This window comes from Microtus oregoni, unplaced genomic scaffold (assembly GCF_018167655.1).
Source record: "Microtus oregoni isolate MIOR12 unplaced genomic scaffold, Mior012 000058F_ref0000040, whole genome shotgun sequence".
NCBI classification, from domain to species: Eukaryota; Metazoa; Chordata; class Mammalia; order Rodentia; family Cricetidae; genus Microtus; species Microtus oregoni.
Window position 1 is genome coordinate 9,280,142 of NW_024543834.1, and position 20,264 is coordinate 9,300,405.

Sequence of the window (20,264 nt, forward strand, 5' to 3'; positions counted from 1 at the left end):
ACCCAAATTTGACACTGGTAAAGCTAACCAGGTTGATCATGAGTAACCTTAAAAGCATGTTAAGGAAACTCAGTTTTACTAAAGCAACAGGAAATCAAGATAGGTTAGCAAGAGCAACAGTATGTGTTGTAAAACCAGTTCAGCAAAATCACAACAGAGCCAAGACAGTAAGAACTGAAAGAGTGTACTGGCAGAAAAGAGCTGAGAAATAAATGGATCTAGGAAGACATTTGGAAGATCAAAAGGAGTTGTTAAGAAATAATAAATGATAGTGTTACTAACCAAACTGAGAAGCAGTGGTGAACGGAAAGGAACATGTTCCTAATTTTTACAGATTTTTTTTCTTTTCTTTCTTTCTTTCTTTTTTTTTTTTTAAGTCGGTGTTTCTCTGTTTAACAGTCCTGGCTGTCCTGAAACTCGCTTTGTAGACTAGGTTGGCTCTGGCCTTGAACTCAGATCCACCTGCCTCTGCCTCCCAGTGCTGAGATTAAAGGCATGCACCACCACCACCTGGCCTACAGATCTTTTATAAAATAAAAATCTATAATTTTTAAGAAACCAACTTTAAAAAAAAAAGTCCAGTTTTTACAGGTTAGGATCTTTCTAAATGTCATGTCTCAGTTAAAGTACAGACATTTTAAAGAATAATCTCCTCTGACAAAGACTCCAGTAAGTATAAAATATTTTATATTTAAATAATATAAAGTTTTAACTAACAGGAGCACTAATCATAGGCATATAAGTAGCTAAAGCATTCATCTTCTGAGAGAAATAAAAATAACAGTATTCTGGTGTGGGAGGTCCTTCTGTCTGTGTTGCTTTTACTGGTTAATGAATAAAGAACTGCTTTGAACCTATGGCAGAGAAGAACAGAACTAGGTGAGGCTGTATGCTGGGAGAAAGAAGGGCAGAGTCGAGGAGCCCCCATGGAGCTGCTGTCAGAGTGAGACATGCGGAAACTTTGCTGGTAGGCCATAACCTTGTGTTTATATACAGATTAATAGAAATGGGTTAAATTAATATGCAAGTGTTATTCAATAATAAGCTAGAGCTAATGGGCCAAGCAGTGATTTAATTAATACAGTTTCTTTCTTTTTTTTTAAAATATTTATTTATTAAGTATACAATATTCTGTCTGCATATATGCCTGCAGGCTAGAAGAGGGCACCAGATCTCATTACAGATGGTTGTGAGCCACCATGTGGTTGCTGGGAATTGAACTCAGGACCTTTGGAAGAGCAGGCAATGCTCTTTACCGCTGAGCCATCTCGCCAGCCCCTTAATACAGTTTCTGTATGACTATTCAAGTCTTAGCTAGCCGGGCAGCCAGGAACTAACAAGTGGCTCTCTCCTCCAACAGTATTCCACTGAGAAAACTATTCCATTTTTTGAGATTATATTCCCAGAGTGTCTTTACATACCAATGCCTTAAACAGCAAAATGCAAAACTAGGGATTAGCATAGTGGTAAAGCACCGGCCTAGCATACACAAGGTCTTCTGCTTCATTCTCAGCACCACAAAAAATAAAATGCATATCGCTTAAGTAGGGGAGAAAACCCATGTCAAACATTCAATATGCCAATTTTGCCAAACACTAAGAAAAACTGTATACTTCGCAAACATATTTAAGTTATTGGATACACAGGAAATAATTTAGCTAAAATCAACACTTCTACTAAAAACCTCCAGTACACTCTAGAAATGCTTTATTAATTTTTTAAAAAGTACTTTTAGTTGAGTGTGTATGTGCTGCATATAGTGCACGCACATCAGTGTGTTTAGAGGCCAGAGTCAAGATGTGCCATTGTCTATGGCTCTCTGCCTTTTTGCCCTAAGACAAGGTCTCTCAGCACAGTAAAACCTTACCTTTTTTTTAAGGGGGGGGGGCTAGATTGGCTGGCCAGTGAGCTATTGATTTCTGCCCATGGCTGGAGTTATAGGCGGTCATGGCTACCTACTCATGCTTATCTATTCAGCCATCTGCCTAGCTCCTTAGAAAATATCTTCTGTGACAATTTAAACACGCATTTAAGCACTATTCCTAGCTTGTGACCCTAGTTTAAAATAGATTGAACATAGGTGAAGGCAACTACTCAAGAAACAAAGAATTAAAAAAAATTGAGAAACTGGAGGTTAAATAAATTGAGACAGAGATGTGTCTTCAAGAATTCTTTGATTAGCCAGGCGGTGGTGGCGCACACCTTTAATCCCAGTACTTGGGAGGCAGATCTCTGTGAATTCGAAGCCAGCCTAGTCTAAAAGAGCTGATTCCAGGACCATGGTTGGGAAATCCAATGTTTCTTGTCTTCAACTTCAAAACTCTGATATGACTGACACAAAATTTTTTCCTCCAGAAAGAATTTATGGCTGAGCAGTGGTGGCGCACGCCTTTAATCCCAGCACTCGGGAGGCAGAGGCAGGCGGATCTCTGTGAGTTCGAGACCAGCCTGGTCTACAGAGCTAGTTCCAGGACAGGCTCCAAAGCCACAGAGAAACCCTGTCTCGAAAAACTAAAAAAAAAAAAAAAAAAAAAAAAAGAAAAGGAATGTTGTGACAACAGACCATAAGGAAAAAAGATGATGTATAAGATCACTCTACTATAAGTTCTCTCTCTCACACACACATACACACGAAGTTGTGGAGAACAGCAACAATAAAGAAACATGATTTAATTATTTAATTCTCTCTCTCTCTACACACACACACACACACACACACACACACATAAAGTTGTGGAGAACAGCAACAATAAAGAAACTATGATATAATTTTCTGAATTTCTATAATAGTGTTCTTATAGCCTTTTAATTCTTTCTGTAAATAAAAAATAGTAACAGTTTTTAGCTTTTCAATTTATTTCTAAAGAAAATATAATAAATCTGCTATTGAGTCTACAATGAAAGACCACCAAGAAACTGTTTAATGCATCATCTAGCACATAGTAGCCATACTAGGAACCTTTCATAGCCAAAGTATAAATCATTTAATTACCTGGTTATTTCAAAGAATTGCATCTCATTATCAAGATTTTATCTCTAGCTATTTAATTTTATTTTTTGTGTTGTTTAAGCATTTCAGAGAAATGAAACCCTATTTATTACTTAAGAATAGTTGTCTAATAAAGTCTTTCTCCATAAGGAAACACAGCCAGAAGGTTAAATACTAGAAGGTTTACATACAGCTGATAAAGACTACTACTGGGATTTAAATCCTTAGTTGTTTCATTGTAAGGCTTTTCTCTTTGCATTTATTATTACAGAAGTTTCTTTTTCAATCTTAGTGTAATTCATAACTATTCCTAAGAATTTCCTGTATTAAGATTATCACTCGATAAATAAAAAATTTAAGATTACTAATAGTCTTAACTCTAAGAATGGTTAAAACAGTGATTTTATAAATATACTGCAACCCTCTAAACACTATCTGAAATAGCTGGTTTTCTTTGTAGGTTTTGTTTTTTCAGACACTTCTCTCTGTGTAAGCCTGGCTGTCCTGGTATCATGTAGCCCACAATGGCTTTGAACTTAGAGATCCTCTAGCCTCTGCCTCCTGAATGCTGGAATTTAAGACATGTACCAACATGTCTATATAATAAAGCTGTTTGATTCCACTTATCCCTAACAACTCAGATCAGTAAGAGCATTTAAGTGTCTTATTTTTCTTTTCAAAGAACTCAGCATTAATTGCATAGCTTAGTAAGATTTCTGTAAGAACAGAGCTACTCTACCATTCTATATAAGATTTTGTTTTTAAGACAGGACCTTATTTTATAGTTTTATCTAGCCTGGAAGTCACTATGTAGAGCAGGCAGGCCTTGATTGACAAAGGCCCACCTGCCTCTGCCTCCCTTGAGCTGGAATTAAAGGTGTTAATTGCCATGCCAGGCTCTACTTGAGATTTTAAAACACCAATTTTCTTTAATATTTTCCTAAAATACTCTGTCAAAATAGGAGAAGTTGTCACACTAAGCTATGAAACTGCCTCATCCAATAAAACTCATTAGCTCGGTGATCTTAAGTTAAATTTTGGTTTCCCCAAAAAATTTCGGGCAAGGTCCTTTTATTCTGTTATTTCAAGATTCAACAAGAGTCACCTATATGACAGTTAATAGGCATGAGCTTTGCAGTATACTTGATTAAAATACTGCATCTCTATATAAACCAATAAAAAATAACCCTTCCTATGGATCATATTTGTTTGTCGTAAGCCACATGCTATAATGAAAATCAGTAGGTCTTTGACAAAAACACGCTACCGGGGGAAAAGAAGAGTGACTTTATGAATATATAATACAGACTCGTTTCTGTCTTTGGGTGAACAACTTAGAGACTGACCTATGGATGATAGTTTAATAAACCCACCAAGAAATACAAAAATGGTACATTTAAAATGAGTCCTAGAAGTAAACACGATTCTCCATATTAGAGATTTATAACAGTTAAGACCCAATAAGCAAAACCTTACCCTTAAAAGGAAAGAACGGGACAATCTATTAAAAAGGGGATTTTTTTTTTTACATTACAAAAACAACTCCGATAAGCAATTTTAGAAAATTCAAGAGCCAGAGAGTACAGGCTGCTTTAATTTATTCCAATGAGTGAATTCTGGAATGAAACAAAAAAGCACCTCACCTGTCAGTAAAGGAGGAGAAGACTGGTGAGAGAGAGACAGGCAAAGAAGGAAATCCCAGAAGGTTCCCTGCTGCCTGTGAGATGAGGAAAGATAGAAAGGCTTGTGGGAGAGAACCCAGAGACAGAGATTTGATAGGCTTCTTAGCTATCTCTTAGAAGTAACAATATTACTGGAAAATGGTTTTAAATTAAAAAAAAAAATAAAAAAGCAAAACCTGCTTATTTAAAAGTATCTTTTACTGGATGAAGGTCACTGATGAAACGGGCCTGCAGTCCTCCAGACAGCAGGAAATTAAGGCCCTACAGCACTCTGGGTGTCTACTAATAAAGAGTGGATTTTAGCTTATTTAACTATTCTGCCCAACTCCTCAACTTAAAACCTTTGTCTACCCATAGACAACTAATTCAACCACTGCTTCTGACCATAATTTTTAACCACAAAGGTATATTTAGCTTTCTCAAATTTTATTTTCAAATAGAAAAAGTCAATTTGTATATAAATCTATAATACACATAGAAGAATCATACCTAGAATTAATGTAGGATTCTCACTCACTCTTACAAAAACCAAGTCTGTCAAAGACTGGAAACAGAAACAATTCAAGGATGCTTTATTATTTTAGTATTTTAAGATAGGGCTTTCCTACATAATCTAAACTGACCTCGAGCTCAAGACTATTGCCTTGGGCCACAAAATGCTGGAATTGCAGGCATATTCTACAGCATTCCCAGAACTGCTGTTAAGATATACTATTCTACTTTATAAAAACCAAAGAAAATAAGTGGCAGGTAAAAAACAAAAACCCTTCCAACTGTCTCTGTTTAGTCTGCTCAAGTGTAAATAACGCCTGAAGAGCCATTTTGCTACAAGATATAGGCTTTCTTTTAGGAGCAAAAAAGTATTCCCTCTCTCAAATTTTTCTTAGGGCCCAGATTAGATTTGACCTTATGTACTGTATGTACTGAACTAACAAGTTTATTTTGGCAATACTTAGCTTAAGCACCTTAACTCACCCTTAAATCAGTCCTCTGAAAATGACAAACTCTTTGGAAAACGCTGTTCTGAAGAAAGGGAGGGTTAGCTAGCTGCAGGGTGCCCTCTTGTGGCCCAAAGGAGTGACTGGACTCTCTTTCTGCATCTGAAGAGCACAGCATTGGATGGAGTGAGTCTCATGAAGGTCTCTAATCTACTAAAGTAAAATAATCTCCAGGAGCAAGCAATTAATTACACATCTTAGGTCTGTTTACTGTTATTTTCTACTATCAAAGTCCACACTTGAGTGTGTAATATAGAATACAACAAGGCTATGTCCACGAGAGTTTTTATCAAAAGTTTCCTAAAGTTCATTAGGAATATGGAAAACTAAGTATTTTAGATGCCTTAAAATATGTAATGGTATGGTTAACTGGGTACCCAAAGAAAACTATAGATTAATAGAAAAGATAACATCCTTCCAAAATTGTAGAGTACCTATCATGCTAAGCATTCAAAGCTAGCAATTTATAGGAAATAAATACAAAACTGTAATCGGTAACATAATGAAAGTATTTATAGGGAACTAAATGAGAAGTCAGATGAGGAAGTTAAATTCTAATGCAGATAGCAATGGGATACTAGGCAAGTCTTACAGAGGATTAGAAGTTTATTAAATATCTTTGGTGAACAAGAAAGATTTTTGGGAAAGAATAGTAACAATCAAGCATAGCTAAAGCAAACAGCATACATATATAAAATGGCAGAATAGGATGTATTCTTTTGAGCAGAGCTAATTCTAATTACATGACTCATTACCAAATATTAAGACATTATTTAACCAAGTCAATCAAAATCACCTAGACACAAATAAGCACACTAATAATGACTTACTGAATTTAAGTTACAAAATGAGCAACCCCCCAAAAAATCACAACTGCACAAATACATAATTTCAAGGGCTTTTTAAAAACCCTATATCTGAAAGCTGCAACTATTATTTCCAAGATTTATGGTTTAGAAAAATAAACTTCAATGAAAAATTAATGTGAATCACAAATTTTTAGTATTGATAAGTTCTTACCTCTCCCATTCCCCGAGATTCTAATGCAAGAGCTTGAAAATCATGATTCATTTCATCCACAGATCAAACCTGGTAAGTAACAAAAATTGAAAGTTAGCAGGAATTTAATAAAGTATTAGCTATATGGTATGGGTATTAACTAATACTACCACATTCCAAAATACAGAAGAATAGATGTTTCTATGAAGACAGGTTTTCCCAAATAAATTACTTGAGAGCAAGCTACATTGAAATGGACAAGTTTTAAAAAAAAAAAAAAAACAAGAAAAATGAGTCCAATCATTAAAGCATTTCTTTTTAGTGTTATAATTACTACTACAAAATAATTTTATGCTAGTTAAGATTGTTAGAATTTCTGAAAAATTAGCATCATTTGTGAACCTAATTTATGTAATTTTTCCCTGTAAATATTTAGCAAATAATTAAATGGTGCTGGAGGCTGGAGAAATGGCTCAGAGGTTAAGAGCACTGACTGCTCTTCCAGGGGTCCTGAGTTCAATTCCCAGCAACCACATGGTGGCTCACAACCATCTGTAATGAGACCTGCTGCCCTCTTCTGGCATGTAGGCACTCTATACTTAATAAATAAATCTTTAAAAAAAATAATTAAATGGTACTTTACTTTTTAAGTGAAAACATTTAATCTACAGTGAATTAACTACAGTTTTGTTGTGGTTTCCTCAAGAAAGCATTTCTCAGCCCTTCCATTCTCAAGAGCTGACCACTCCCTCTTATGTGACAATGTGTTGTTATTGGTCCCCTGCCTCCTCCAACTAAGAAACTAAAGAAAACAAAATAAAAAAATAAAAAACATGCAAGCTTGAAGGTTCTCCAAACTTATAGCTTTGAAATTCAACTAGAAAAAATCCTATTATCCCCCCCCACCCCGTGCACACACACACACACCCTTCACAGTTTGACAAACTGAAAGAACTAACTATACTCCTTCCTGCAATACTCTCTGTCCTACTCTGTGCCTATAGTTAATTTTGCTTTCCTAGATTTCTAGTTACTACTCCATGGATTCCTGTTTTACCCCTCATCTCTTAAATCTTAGCATTCCTTGTGTAAGACAATCTCTATTCTCCATGCTTTGGGAGCTATCCAGATGATAGCTCTCAAATTTGTATTTACAAACTAAACAGCTTATTCTCCACAGCAGTGACATTTCTTTTCATTTTTTTTCTTCTTTTTTCTTTTTGGTTTTTGTTTTTTCAAGACAAGTTTCTCTGTAACTTTGGAGCCTGTCCTGGAACTCGCTCTGTAGACCAGGCTGGCCTCGAACTCACAGAGATCCGCCTGCCTCTGCCTCCCGAGTGCTGGGAGGCAGTCATTTCTAAACTGGTAGATTTTTATTTTCTTGATGTACCACAAAAAGTGTCCTTTACTTCCTTTCTTACAATCATTTTCATCATTTACCAAGTCCTGTTAAACCAAGCTTACCCAATTTAATCTGTTTTCCAGCCCTTTAGTTGAGAATATCATCTTTTAAAGATCCAAACACTGCAATCGTCTTCTCACCCTTTCATTCTGCAATCTAATCTCCAAATTATCTTTCTGAAACTACTCTGATCATGTGACTCCTGTAGTCTCATCCCTAAAGATAAAGCTCAAACTCTTTTATGTGGCTTACAAAGAAATATGTTAGCTAGTGAAGATGCCTGCCACCAAGCCTAACAACTTGAGTTTAAACCACTGGACCCACAGGTAGAAGGGAAAGGATGCCCTCGGATGTCCTCTGATCTCCACTAAATAGTTGTAGGGAGCTGATGAAGTCCTGAGTCAGTGTGTATTGCTGGCATGGGCACAGCAATGTCAATCAAGGACTCCTCAGACCATGACAACAGCTAAGCTTCTTCTAGTCTAAGTTGTAGTGTTTATGAACATTAACCAGTGTGTATACAAACTAGCCACAGCTTTCTCCTCTCAGATGACTGCTTCCCTACAGAGACCTCCTATGAGGCTAGCTAACTTTAATTCTTCCTCATGCTGTGAATTAATACACAGGCTGAATTTTCAGGGATCTAGCAGATAGCCTCCATTAGAATGAACAGAACCCACATGATCCCAGGTGGGCTGTATGTGTAGTTTTTTCATTCCCACATTGTCCCAGTTAGGTTTCCAGGACCAAAAGGCAAATGTTAATTAATAAAACAAATTATAGTTCAGACATCTGGTAGTTCTAGAACTCTGAACAAAGAAACTGACGTTTCTTCTCTATGTTCTGATATAAAGAGTTGCTACGTAGATTTGCTGTGAACACTAAGTCAGACAGGAGTGGTTGGTAGGTAAACATTCAAGTCAGCTAGTAAAAGAGTTTGGGGTGGGGTGTTTAGAGAGATGGCTCAACAGTTAAGAGAACTGGCTGCTCTTCAAGAGGGCCCAGGTTCAATTCCCAGATCCTGCATGGTAGCTTACAGTTGTCTGTAACTCCTGTTCCAGGGGATGAATGTCCTCATACAGACTTACCTGTAGGCAGAACACCTACGTATATAAAATAAAAATAAGTTACTTTAAAAAAAAGTTTCAGAGGCCAAAAGATGGCCCAGAAGTTTAAGTCAGAGGACCAGAGTTCAGTTCCCAGCACCTGCATCAGGCAGCTCACAACTCTAGCTCTTCTGACTTCCTGATAGTCCCCTACATGCAATGCTTGCACAAACATAAAATAGACAAATTACAAAAATAATTGAAAAATAATCAATGTATCTAGAGAGCAAACAAGTTTTTTGACTTGGTAGAAACATGGGATTAACAGTTCTTACTAAGTGAGTATTTCATTCACCTCATTAATTCAATAAGCTTTTACTAGACTTACTGAAAAAATTTATAAAGAAAAAGAAACTCAAATATAGTCATACTTGTCATTTTAGTGGATCTTATATTTCTTAGTAATAAAGAAGTTCAATTGGACCCAAACCTTTCTACTATGAACTCTAAACTAAAAACAAAAAAAAAAAAACACCCAAAAACTATTTGCAAGGTAATAGTAAAAAAAAGAAAAGAAAGAAAAAAAGAAACCGAGAGCCTACACTCCAAAGAAAGATCCTGCAGAATAGAATTTTGTTTTTTCTTTCAATGGTTTCTTTTGTTTGCTGGTTTTGTCCAAGGGACAAACAAGGTGGGCTTTGAAACTCCTATAGCAACCCACTCTCATAAGCCCTAAACTAAACCACGACAGTTTGGAGCAACCAGAGCTACTGTATAACAAGGGGAGGAATCCCAGAAAGAACGAATACAAATTCTACATTTAAATTAAAATACACATAGATGTGGATGACCCTGGGACTACAGGTCTAGAACCATGCCAAGAAAGCCAATTAAGGATATAAGAATTAAGCAAATTTCTGCTGCTGACCACAAAAATCATAGGAATTTAGATTTTGAGTTACAAAAAAATAAAATACAACATTCTCTACAACAGAATCTAATCCTCCACCTATCAAGCATAAAGTCTGAAATTCATACTAAAGACCTATGAAGAAACTAGAAAACAATGTAAATAGAAAAATTAACAAGAACGATACTGAAATCAGGCCGTGCCCTGACCTATGTTGCTCTGTATTGTTTTTTAAAAAATCAGTTTTCACACTGTACCTTGCCTTAAGAGACTCTAAATCACAAATAGCTTTTGGTTTGTCAAGATAGGGTTTGACTGTACAGCCCTGGCTGGCCTGAAACTCAAGATCTGCCTGTCTCCCAAGTGCTGAGACAAAGCCTAGCTACACCACAAGTAGCTTTTGACTCCATTTTGAGGTATTGTGTGCCTAGGTAGACACATGAAAGGCATTATTTGTCCAGCACCACGCACACGGCAAACTAATAAATGACTTAGTCCAGCAGAGAGTGCCACCCTATACATTTATCTGGGTAAATCCAACTTTTACGGCACATGGGCTTATTAAGACCACATCAAGAAAAACAAAAGCCAAATATTTATCAGATACATCAGACCAGGGCAAGAATCTGTTTCACTTGAACGCAATAAAGAGACAAACACTTAGCACAGTGATAGCAATCTCCCGATGATGATGATGATGATGTGTGTGTGTGTGTGTTAGAGAGAGACAAAGAGAGACAGACAGGCAGGCAGAAAACTCTCTACTTGCCCGGGAGAGAGAAAAATAGGCAGAATTCTCCACTTTCCTACGGGTTTCATGGTTCGGCCCCTTCTGTTGACAAGGTCTGCTGTCTGTTCACAAGTCTGGACCTGCCACCCACCTCACAGTTCATTTATCTAGATTCAATCCTGCCCTTAGCTTTGTTTATCTTACTCCTGCAACTCTGCTCTGACCTTGCAGCCTGATTGCAAACAACTAGCAGCCAGCAATTTCACCAACTGAGGTTATTTAACTTAACAACAGACCCAGGCTTTCCTATCAGGTTCCCAGCTTTAGCCACTCAGGCCCTTTCTTTGAAACTCTTTGCCTCTTTGACCTTTGCAGCTATTTTGTAATCTACATATATACATATAGATGTATAGATAAACTATGTCACCTGAGAGTTAATGCTAATAAATAAGATTGTAATAAAAAAGAATATGTTCACCTTAGCCACAACTATCAAGGAAAGCAGGAATACCTGGCAAACTGCTGCCATTAAAAGCCTTATTCTCTGTAAATTTACTGTTAAATAATGCCTGACACTGTCTATGTTTCTGACATAACGTGTTCATAACAATCAACCAACATCAAGCTAACTCATGACAGACGAGGAGATAATTTAAAGTAACTATCAACTGTACAAGATGAAAAAAACATGCTTCTAGCATGTGAATCTGATGATTAGTGTCAACTTGACAGACTCTAAAATGGACCTCTGAGAATGCCTGTGGGGGATTATCATGATTGCATAATTGCAGTGGGACTGACTTTGATCCCGAGCAACAGAAAATGGAGGAAAGGAGCTAAGTACTAGAATCTCTTTATCCCTGTGTCCTGATTGTGGATATCATGTGAACTTTATGCTGATGCTTTGACTCCCCTACTACGATGGACTGTACTTTACACAGAGTTAAATATAAACCCTTTCTCAAGCCAAGCATGGTGTCAAATGCCTTTGATGCCAGCACTTGGGAGGCAGAGGCAGACTGATCTCTCTGAGGTCACGGTCAGCCTGGTCTACACAGTGAGTTCCAGGATAACCAGGGTTACACAGAGAAACCCTGTCTTAGAGAACAAACAAAAAACAAACACACACTCACATAAAACCAAAACCCTTGCTCCTTGAAGTTGCTTTTGTCAGAGTATTTTTTAACCAAAGAACAGACTGAAAAAGAAACAAAAGATAGTAAACTAATACAAAATTTCATCACTTGAGAGAAATTAGATCTAACAACCAAATGGGAACACTAAAATGGAGAAATACCTCTTTCAATGTCACTTAATATCAAACTAGATAATAGAAGGGTCAGTAAAACTTGAAAGTAGATAAAAAGATTTCCAATCTAAAAGATGGGGGCGGGGAAGGAGGAAGAAAAATAAAGGTCACAAAAGGTGGTCAACACCTGTAATCCCACACCTGAGAGGCTTAAAAGCAGGACTTCTGGGACAAGGGCTACTTGTGAAGCCCAGGCTAACTAACACGGATACATAGTGAAACCTTTCTTTTTTCAAATATTTTATGTATATGACTGCCCTGTCTTCATGTACACCCGAAGAGGAAATAAGATCCCATCTCAAATGGTTGTGAACCACCATGTAGTTGCTGGGAACTGAACTCCAGACCTATACGTAAAAGCAGTCCAAGTGACCTTAACTGCTGAGCTGCCTCTCCAGCCCCCAGTGACCTTGTCTAAAAAAACAAAACCGGAAAAAAGGCAGAGCTTCCTATGTGAGGCCAAACTAGTCAGTAGGGTACAGGCTTCTTATCCCAGCACTTAAGGAATCCAAAGTCATCATTTTTTTTTTATTATTTTTTTTCAAGGTCATCATTCTTGACTATGGTAATTCACCACCAAAAACAGGAGCCAAGAAAATGGCTCAGTGGGCAAAGATGCTTTGCTGCCAAGGCTCCCCAGAACCCAAATGGTGGAAGAATAAATGACTCCCAAATTGTCTGACTTCAACAAGTATGTAATGTCGGTTCCTATCCAAACAAATACATGTTTTTGTAAGTTTCTTTAAAAATAAAACATAAAAGCCGGGCGGTGGTGGCGCAGGCCTTTAATCCCAGCACTTGAGGCAGAGGCAGGCGGATCTCTGTGAGTTCGAAGCCAGCCTTATCTACAAGAGCTAGTTCCAGGACAGGCTCCGAAGCCAGAAACCTGTCTTGGGGGTGGGGGTGGGGGGAGACAAACCATAAAAATGGAGTAAGACTGTGATAACTCTGTACCACTTTGTGAGAGATCCCACCAGGGCCCAACCTACTGAAATGTGTGCTGCATTCAGCTGCAAACCTAAGACAGTCTCCTAGTCTAAATGACTACTAACTCTGAACCTGTACACTGTGCAACAGGACTGAACAAGTGTAACACTGCCTAAGTTTTAGTGCATCTAAACATATGGAAATACAGCAACATGCTGCATCCACTTATGAGAGTTAAAGAATGCTGGATTAACAAGAGCAGATGTGAAGACCTGGGACAATACTTACATTTTACTGACCCAGAAATCACAAATCTCCTTCAAAGATGATATTAGTACCAATCATCTAATTAAACATTTTTATTCCAGCCCAGTAGAATCACTAGATAAAAACGTATCAAATGTTTCTACATAAAAATATTTTACTTCTTTGTTAAATCTCAGAGACTAAATCCTCAAGAAGGCAAAATATACATGTCCATAAATGCAAATAAGGCCTCCCATTAAAACTCCCTTAAAAAAAAATCAAGGGGCTGGAGAGATGGCTCAGAGGTTAAGAGCACTGACTACTCTTCTAGAGGTCTTGAGTTCAATTCCCAGCAACCACATGGTGGCTCACAGCCATCTATAATGAGATCTAGTGCCCTCTTCTGGTATGCAAGCATACATGGAAGGAATGTTGTATACATAATAAATAAATCTTTAAAGAAAAAAAAAATCAAGAATTTTACCTCTTTTAATCAAGAATTACAGTTTTCATACAAGGCACTCAGTCTTTCAATAACTTTGAGAAACAAAATGTTTGTGAAACTGATTTATTTTGAAAAAAATACTACAGAGATCAACATATTTTAACTAATGATAGCTTCTAATTTGATAATAACCTGAAGTCAGATAATTTAGAAGGCGATGAAGATGACCCGCTTTACACAATTACTAAGATGGCACAAAAGTGATTGAAATCATGCCAAAGGCACAAGTGAAAAAGATGTTACTCCACTAAGAAAAAAAATAGCAACCAGTATTTCTAAGTTTATGATCTTTTCTAATTTAACATCTCAGCATTGGGCTGGCATAATGGCTCAGAAAAGGAATCTACTACCAAGCCTTATGACCTGAGTTCAAGACTCCAAGACTGATATGGTGGAAGGAGGGCACCAACTTCTACAAGTTGTCCCTCAACCTCTACATGCTCTCTATGGCAGGTATGCATGCACACCAAAACAAATGTTTAAAAATAAATTAAAACCTCACCACCCCAAAATCAGAACAAGACAAATGCCTCATAGTAGAATTAATATAGTATGAAATAGTGCCACTCCTTATAAAGTATCGTGCCAAAAAAAAAAAAAAAACAGCTCCAAACCCAAACTTTAAGAAAGTAACAAATCCAGAATATAGGGGTAAGGGAGAAAATAACTGAGTTCACTAATAAACCCACAAAACGAAAAACTCCAAACTGGGGGAGAAAAACCAACTATTACGTAGACCTAAGGCTTTACTATCACATTTTATTTTAAGGTGTTACATCTGTTTATGTTGCATTTGTTTGGCTCTGTGAGGCTGTGTTACTCTGTCTAAAACACCTGACTCGTCTAATAAAGGGCTGAAAGACCAACAGCAAGGCAAGAGAAAGGATAGGTGGGGCTGGTAGGTAGAGAGAAAAATGGAAGGACAAAAAGAGCAGGAGCAGGAGGAAAACAAGATGGGAAGGATAGGGAGTGGGGATTTGCCTCTTGCAAACGGCTGCATTAATAGAACTATTTACCCACCAATGCTTAACTGAACAATCCAAGCTTAACAGGAAAAAAAAATGGTTTAATGGTAACAAAAGCCCATGGACTTTTTTAAAACGTTATTAAAGTTAGATGTTCCAATACAACATCCACTATATCAAGAAAAATACCAAATATCAGTTCTTTGATGCAATTTAAAAGATTTTTCTTTAAAAAATTTAATTGTGCATCTTTGGGGGTCAGGGCAAATTAACTACGTAGGGTTTCATAAAACCCAGGATGGTTTCAAATTAACTATGTAGGCAAAAAGGATCCTGAACTCATCTTCCTGACTCCACTTTCAAAGTACTGGGTTTGCAGGCAAATGTCACAACACCAGGCTCAGTAATATTATTTAATCACTTCTTTCAAAGAAGCTCCTGTTCAGTACATGTTCAGAGACATGTTGTTCTCTGACACCCAGCAGCTCTTTTGTAAGCTGAGAACATGCTTAATCAGTCAACAGGGATCACCCATTATAGACTTAAACACAGTACCACCACAGCCTTTTCTGTCTATGTGCTGTGTTATGTGGGAGCTGTCTGTATTTGCTAGTATATATGTGTAGGCCAGAGGCAGATATGAGTTATCTTGCCACTCCAGCTTTATATGCTGAGACAAGGCAAGAGCTGAACTTGAAGTCTTAAAGTTTATCAATTCAGTCAAGCTGTCTGGACAATGAATTTCAGTAATAGGCTTGTTTTCACCCATGCCTGGTTTGTTATGTGGGGTGTCCAGGAATCCAAAGTCAGATCTTCAGGCCTACATGCCAGGCACTTTACTGAGCCAGTTCTCCATCTCCCATCATAACTTTTACATAAATGTTAACACAGAAATCCCAATAGCAATTTTCAAGACAACTTAAAAGAAAAATGTAGTCTTTATATGTATACTAGCTCTTCCAAATAGGCTAAATAAAATACTGATCTAATATTATAATAGTTTTTAAGTTTATAACAACTCTGTTAACAGTTAAAAGCTTTAAATATTCTAATTCATGAAATAGTATAAAATATATGGTTTGTACAAATCTTTGAATTAAATAAAAGGAGTCTTTCAGGTAATGATAAATTGCAATTTCTCAGACATTCAAGTAAACTATGAATTGTTGATTATTTACTTCTCACCAACTAAATTTCAGTGAGATGAAACATTCAAATATCCTAAACTCTAGAGGCTGCAGAGATGGCTCAGCAAATAACAGCACTCACTGACTGCTTTTGCAGAGGGTCTGGATTCAATTCTCAGCACCAATATGGCAGTTCACAATCGTCTGTTACTCTAGTTCTGGGAGATCCAACACCTTCTGGCTTCCCCAGGCACCAGTGCACAGATATACACACAGGCAAAACACCCATACACACATAAAAAACACTTAAATTTATATTGTAGTTTTAAAAAATTTTTAATAAAAACTTTTTAAAAGGAGGCAGATCTGTGATAAGATTCTTCAATACAACTTAAATATAATTCTATGTTCTTTAAAAAGAAAATTTTAGTACTAACAGAGGAAATACAAAAACAAAAAACAAATTGGGCATAGTGGTACATGTCTTTAATCCCAGAAATAGGAAGGCAGAGAGGCAAGCAGATCACCCTGGTCTACAGAGCTGAGTTATGGGACAGCTAGGGCTACACAAAGAAACCCTGTCCTGAAAATCAAAACAAACAAATTAGTGATATTTTGTTTATATTTTAACAAATAAAGCTTGCCTGAAGATCAGAGTGCAGAGCTGCTAAGCCACTAGAGGCCAGAGAGTGGTCGCACTAACCTTTAATCCCAGGATTTAGGAGACAGGGGCTGAGGGATCTCTGTTAATTCAAGGCCACCCTGGGCCACACAGATTGAATCTGTGAAGAGAAATAGAGCTCACAGAAAGGTGATCCCCAGCACTTGGGATTCCATGCCTTTAATCCCAGCACTAGGGAGGTGGAGACAGGTGCTCAGTGCAGTTTGAGGTTTGGTGGAGACAGATGCAGTCTGAGGACAGGATCGCTCCTTCGATCTAAGCATTGGTAGAGGTAAAAGAACTCTCTAGTGGCTGGCCTCTCTGCTTCTCTGATCTGCAGGCAATCTTTACTTGTTAATACATAAACAAAATATCACTACAAACAAAAAAACAGCAAAGTAGATATTAAATAAGACTAGTAATTAAGACCAGCAAATAAATTCTAAATTGACTAACTTTTAACCATTTAAGATTTTTTTTAAAAGGGCCTACTGTAAAGCCTAATGACCAGAATTCCATACCCAGAACCCATATTGTAGAAAGAGAAAACTCAAAGTTGAACGAACGGTCACACACACACACACACACACACACACACACACACACGGTGAAATTTTTTTTAAGATTTATTTATTATGTATACAACATTCTGCCTCGATGTATGCCCGCACACCAGAGGAGGGCGCCAGATCTCAGTATAGATGGTGTGAGCCACCATGTGGTTGCTGGGAATTGAACTCAGGACCTCTGGAAGAGCAGCTCTTAACCTCTGAGCCATCTCTCCAGCCCCCAGAGTGAATTTTTTTAAAAAAATTTATAGAAAAATATATCAGGTATACCCTTCAATATCCAAAATATAACTCTGCTTCCTGAAAACACATGCAGTGTGACAAGGCAGCAGCCTGCTACTGCAGACATGCCGTCTCTCAATAATTAATGATCCCCTCAAACTTCGGCTACAGTTCTGATAATGGTCCAGGGGCCTGTGATTGTCACAAAGATCTATATGATGATTTTGAATGGGTTTGTAACATGTTAGGAGCTCCATTACCTGCCATCTGAAATGCCTCAAGATTCCTACAAATTCTTCAGATCATGCCCTTGAAAGAGAAAGCCCCATATCCAACTGCCTACCATGAAAGACAATTACAGCTTAAACACTAGTTGGGGCAAGTAAAGGACGGCTATTCTAAGTCAAATTTGGAATGTAAAGGGATTCATTTTTAGATCTTGGCTTTGAGCTAATAGTGTGAGCACCTTTCTGTTTACCCAAAGAATATCACATAATCATCTAATAGACTGTTTATGCTTTGATGTACTGCATCTCACCATATGCTGAACTGTAGCTGTAAATACTAGCCCCATAGTTAAGAATTTCTCTTTGCCTCCCCATCTTCATTCTTGTGGAAAAGTTCAAATGTGCTAGCACAAAACCCAAGGAAAGAAATTATTTCCACATATAGAAAAATAGTTTATGTTCAAAATAGTTTTTCTAAAAAACTATTGTTTTTAGAAAAGAATTATTTATTTCTCATTCTAGTACATACACTTCTGTAACTTTGTTCAGGAATAGTCATTTTTGACTTGACTCTTAATATTCAGACTAGACTGGTTTACTGATTTCCTAAAATTACCATTTGGAAAATTAACATGAAATAATATTTCACAGGGGAAAAAGAAATCATATCTATTCCCTGGAGTCAACCTTATCTCCTAGCATTACCATTTAAAGGACTATTCTTAGAGAAGGGATAGAACTGTTAACAGGTAGTGTCTTCGATGAAATTCCAGTAATATTTTTCCCTTATCAATCTCAAGGACGGGTTACTTGCCAAAATCCAAATACAACAGAGAAAGCAATTATGTAACAATTTTAGGCTGGCTCCAGGATGGTACTTAGTTTAAATCTTCCTGAACCATAATCCTGGGTGTCCAAAGTCTAAACAAATATCCAAATTAGATGACTTCATTATGGTGAGCTCAAGGTGTTCCATTCATATCTACTGTCAGTTCTCTCCCAGCAGAGTCATTATATGTAAATCTTTCTAACTGAAAAATAGTTCATCTATCTCTTGATAATATTAGTGTCTCTAAATCTTTATTTGTATCACCATTATTATGTGTGTACATGACAAGAATGTGTGGATGCCTCTATCACAAGGTTCATGTGGAGGTCAGAGGACAACTTGGCAGTCAGTTCTCTCCTTCAACCTTTTCATTGTTTATGGGGAACAACTTAGATTTGTCAGGCTTGCAAGAAAAATATCTTTACTATGTCATCTCACTGGCCCTAACTTCTTTATTCTTTTCAGATTCAACTATACTTATGCAAAGCTTTTCCTGACCACTGTATTCTTTCTTTACCTCAGAGGCCACAGTCACTTTTGTAAGATCACTTCAATGACAGTTAACATACTGCACTAAAATCCCAAGTTAACCCTTTCTCTACAGTATAAATTCCTTAAGAATATGAATCACTGATAACCAACATCTAAAGACCAACTTAGAATCCTCAAACAAATGTGCTTCTGATAATATGCCTAAATGAAAAGAGTACACTCAGAAAACAAATATACTTATTTTCAACTTTCCTTGAATACTTTCTCAACAAGAATTCCAATTTAGAAGTGGCAATTTATTTTTAGCAAGAGCTTAAGAGTACTCCTCTTCTGCTGGTGTAGAAGCCACAGAATTTAAAATTAAAGCATTTGTCTCTATTCTTTGAAAATCAATTGTAACTGTGCTTCAGTCAAAAAGTCCAAGACAGGCACAGCAATTTACCTATAATCCCAGCAACTTGTTAAGAGTCTCAGGGGTTTCCAGACTAACCTAGGCTACATAAGATTCTATTCTTACCCTCTACCCTACTCTACCCCATCCACACACCCAAAATACAAGAAAACATCTGTAGAAAAAACTAGACCCATTGTCTAACTTCAGAACTTGATGCAATACTATGACTAAAGATTCAGATTTTGGCCTCCTCCGGAGGGAAGGCTCAGCCGTTAAAGGATAGGCTCACAACCAAAAATATAAGAGTTCAGTTCCCAGCACCCATAGCTGTCCCTCCAGGTACCATTAAAAAAAAAAAAATCAGATTTCACTACAGAAATAGTCTTGCATTTAATCACAAAAGTACAGATAAAATAGTTTAAGGAGCGCATACCTGTATCTAATTTTTAGAAACATGGTTTTTCTGTGTAGCCCTGGCTATCCTGGAACTTGCTCTGTAGACCAGACTAGCCTGGAAAGCTGAGATACATCTACCTCTGCCTCCCTAGTGCTTGGATTGAAGGCGTGCACCATCACTACCTAGTGTATCTAATTTTTCTGATAGTTAACAAGTCATATAATTCAGCCTATTGTTTCTTTACTTACAATTTTGACTGCCTATTACAGGGCTATAGATTCATTCTGTCTCTATATTTAACTTAGTTGTACTGTCTGAATAAAACCACTGTACCTTAATTAAGGCTTAGTTAAAACCAATTGTTTAATCTTAACTAAGGTATCTCTAGTTAGTCTTTTGGAAATTGTGCCAAAGGGATACTGAGATGTCAGTAAAGTACTTAAGAGTGAGAACCTGAGTTCAGATTCCCCAAAACCTACATAAAACCAGTTCCCCAATGGTGGATGGAAAATGGAAACAAGAGAAACCACTAAAGCTCCAGCAAACCTGTTGCGCAATGGCAAACAAGAGACCCCCACAATTGCAACATGGTTGAGAGTAAGAACCATACCCAATGTTATTCTCTCATCTCCACACAT

At 37.2% G+C, this 20,264-nt stretch overlaps 1 protein-coding gene across 8 annotated transcripts in view; it reads right to left on the bottom strand.

The window, feature by feature from the left end:
• The window catches only part of Pum2 (pumilio RNA binding family member 2), a 77,266-nt gene that overhangs the window by 53,399 nt on the left and 3,603 nt on the right, over nt 1–20,264 (bottom strand). For 6 of the 8 annotated variants that reach the window (XM_041639357.1, XM_041639352.1, XM_041639355.1 and 3 more), the window contains exon 2: nt 6,690–6,758. In XM_041639357.1, the coding sequence (XP_041495291.1) occupies nt 6,690–6,740 (51 nt within the window). In that variant the 5' untranslated portion in view covers nt 6,741–6,758. Of the gene's footprint in view, nt 1–4,632; nt 4,707–5,646; nt 5,772–6,689; nt 6,759–20,264 lie in introns of those variants that run through there. The other 2 variants (XM_041639353.1, XM_041639356.1) reach the window with 2 other exon arrangements.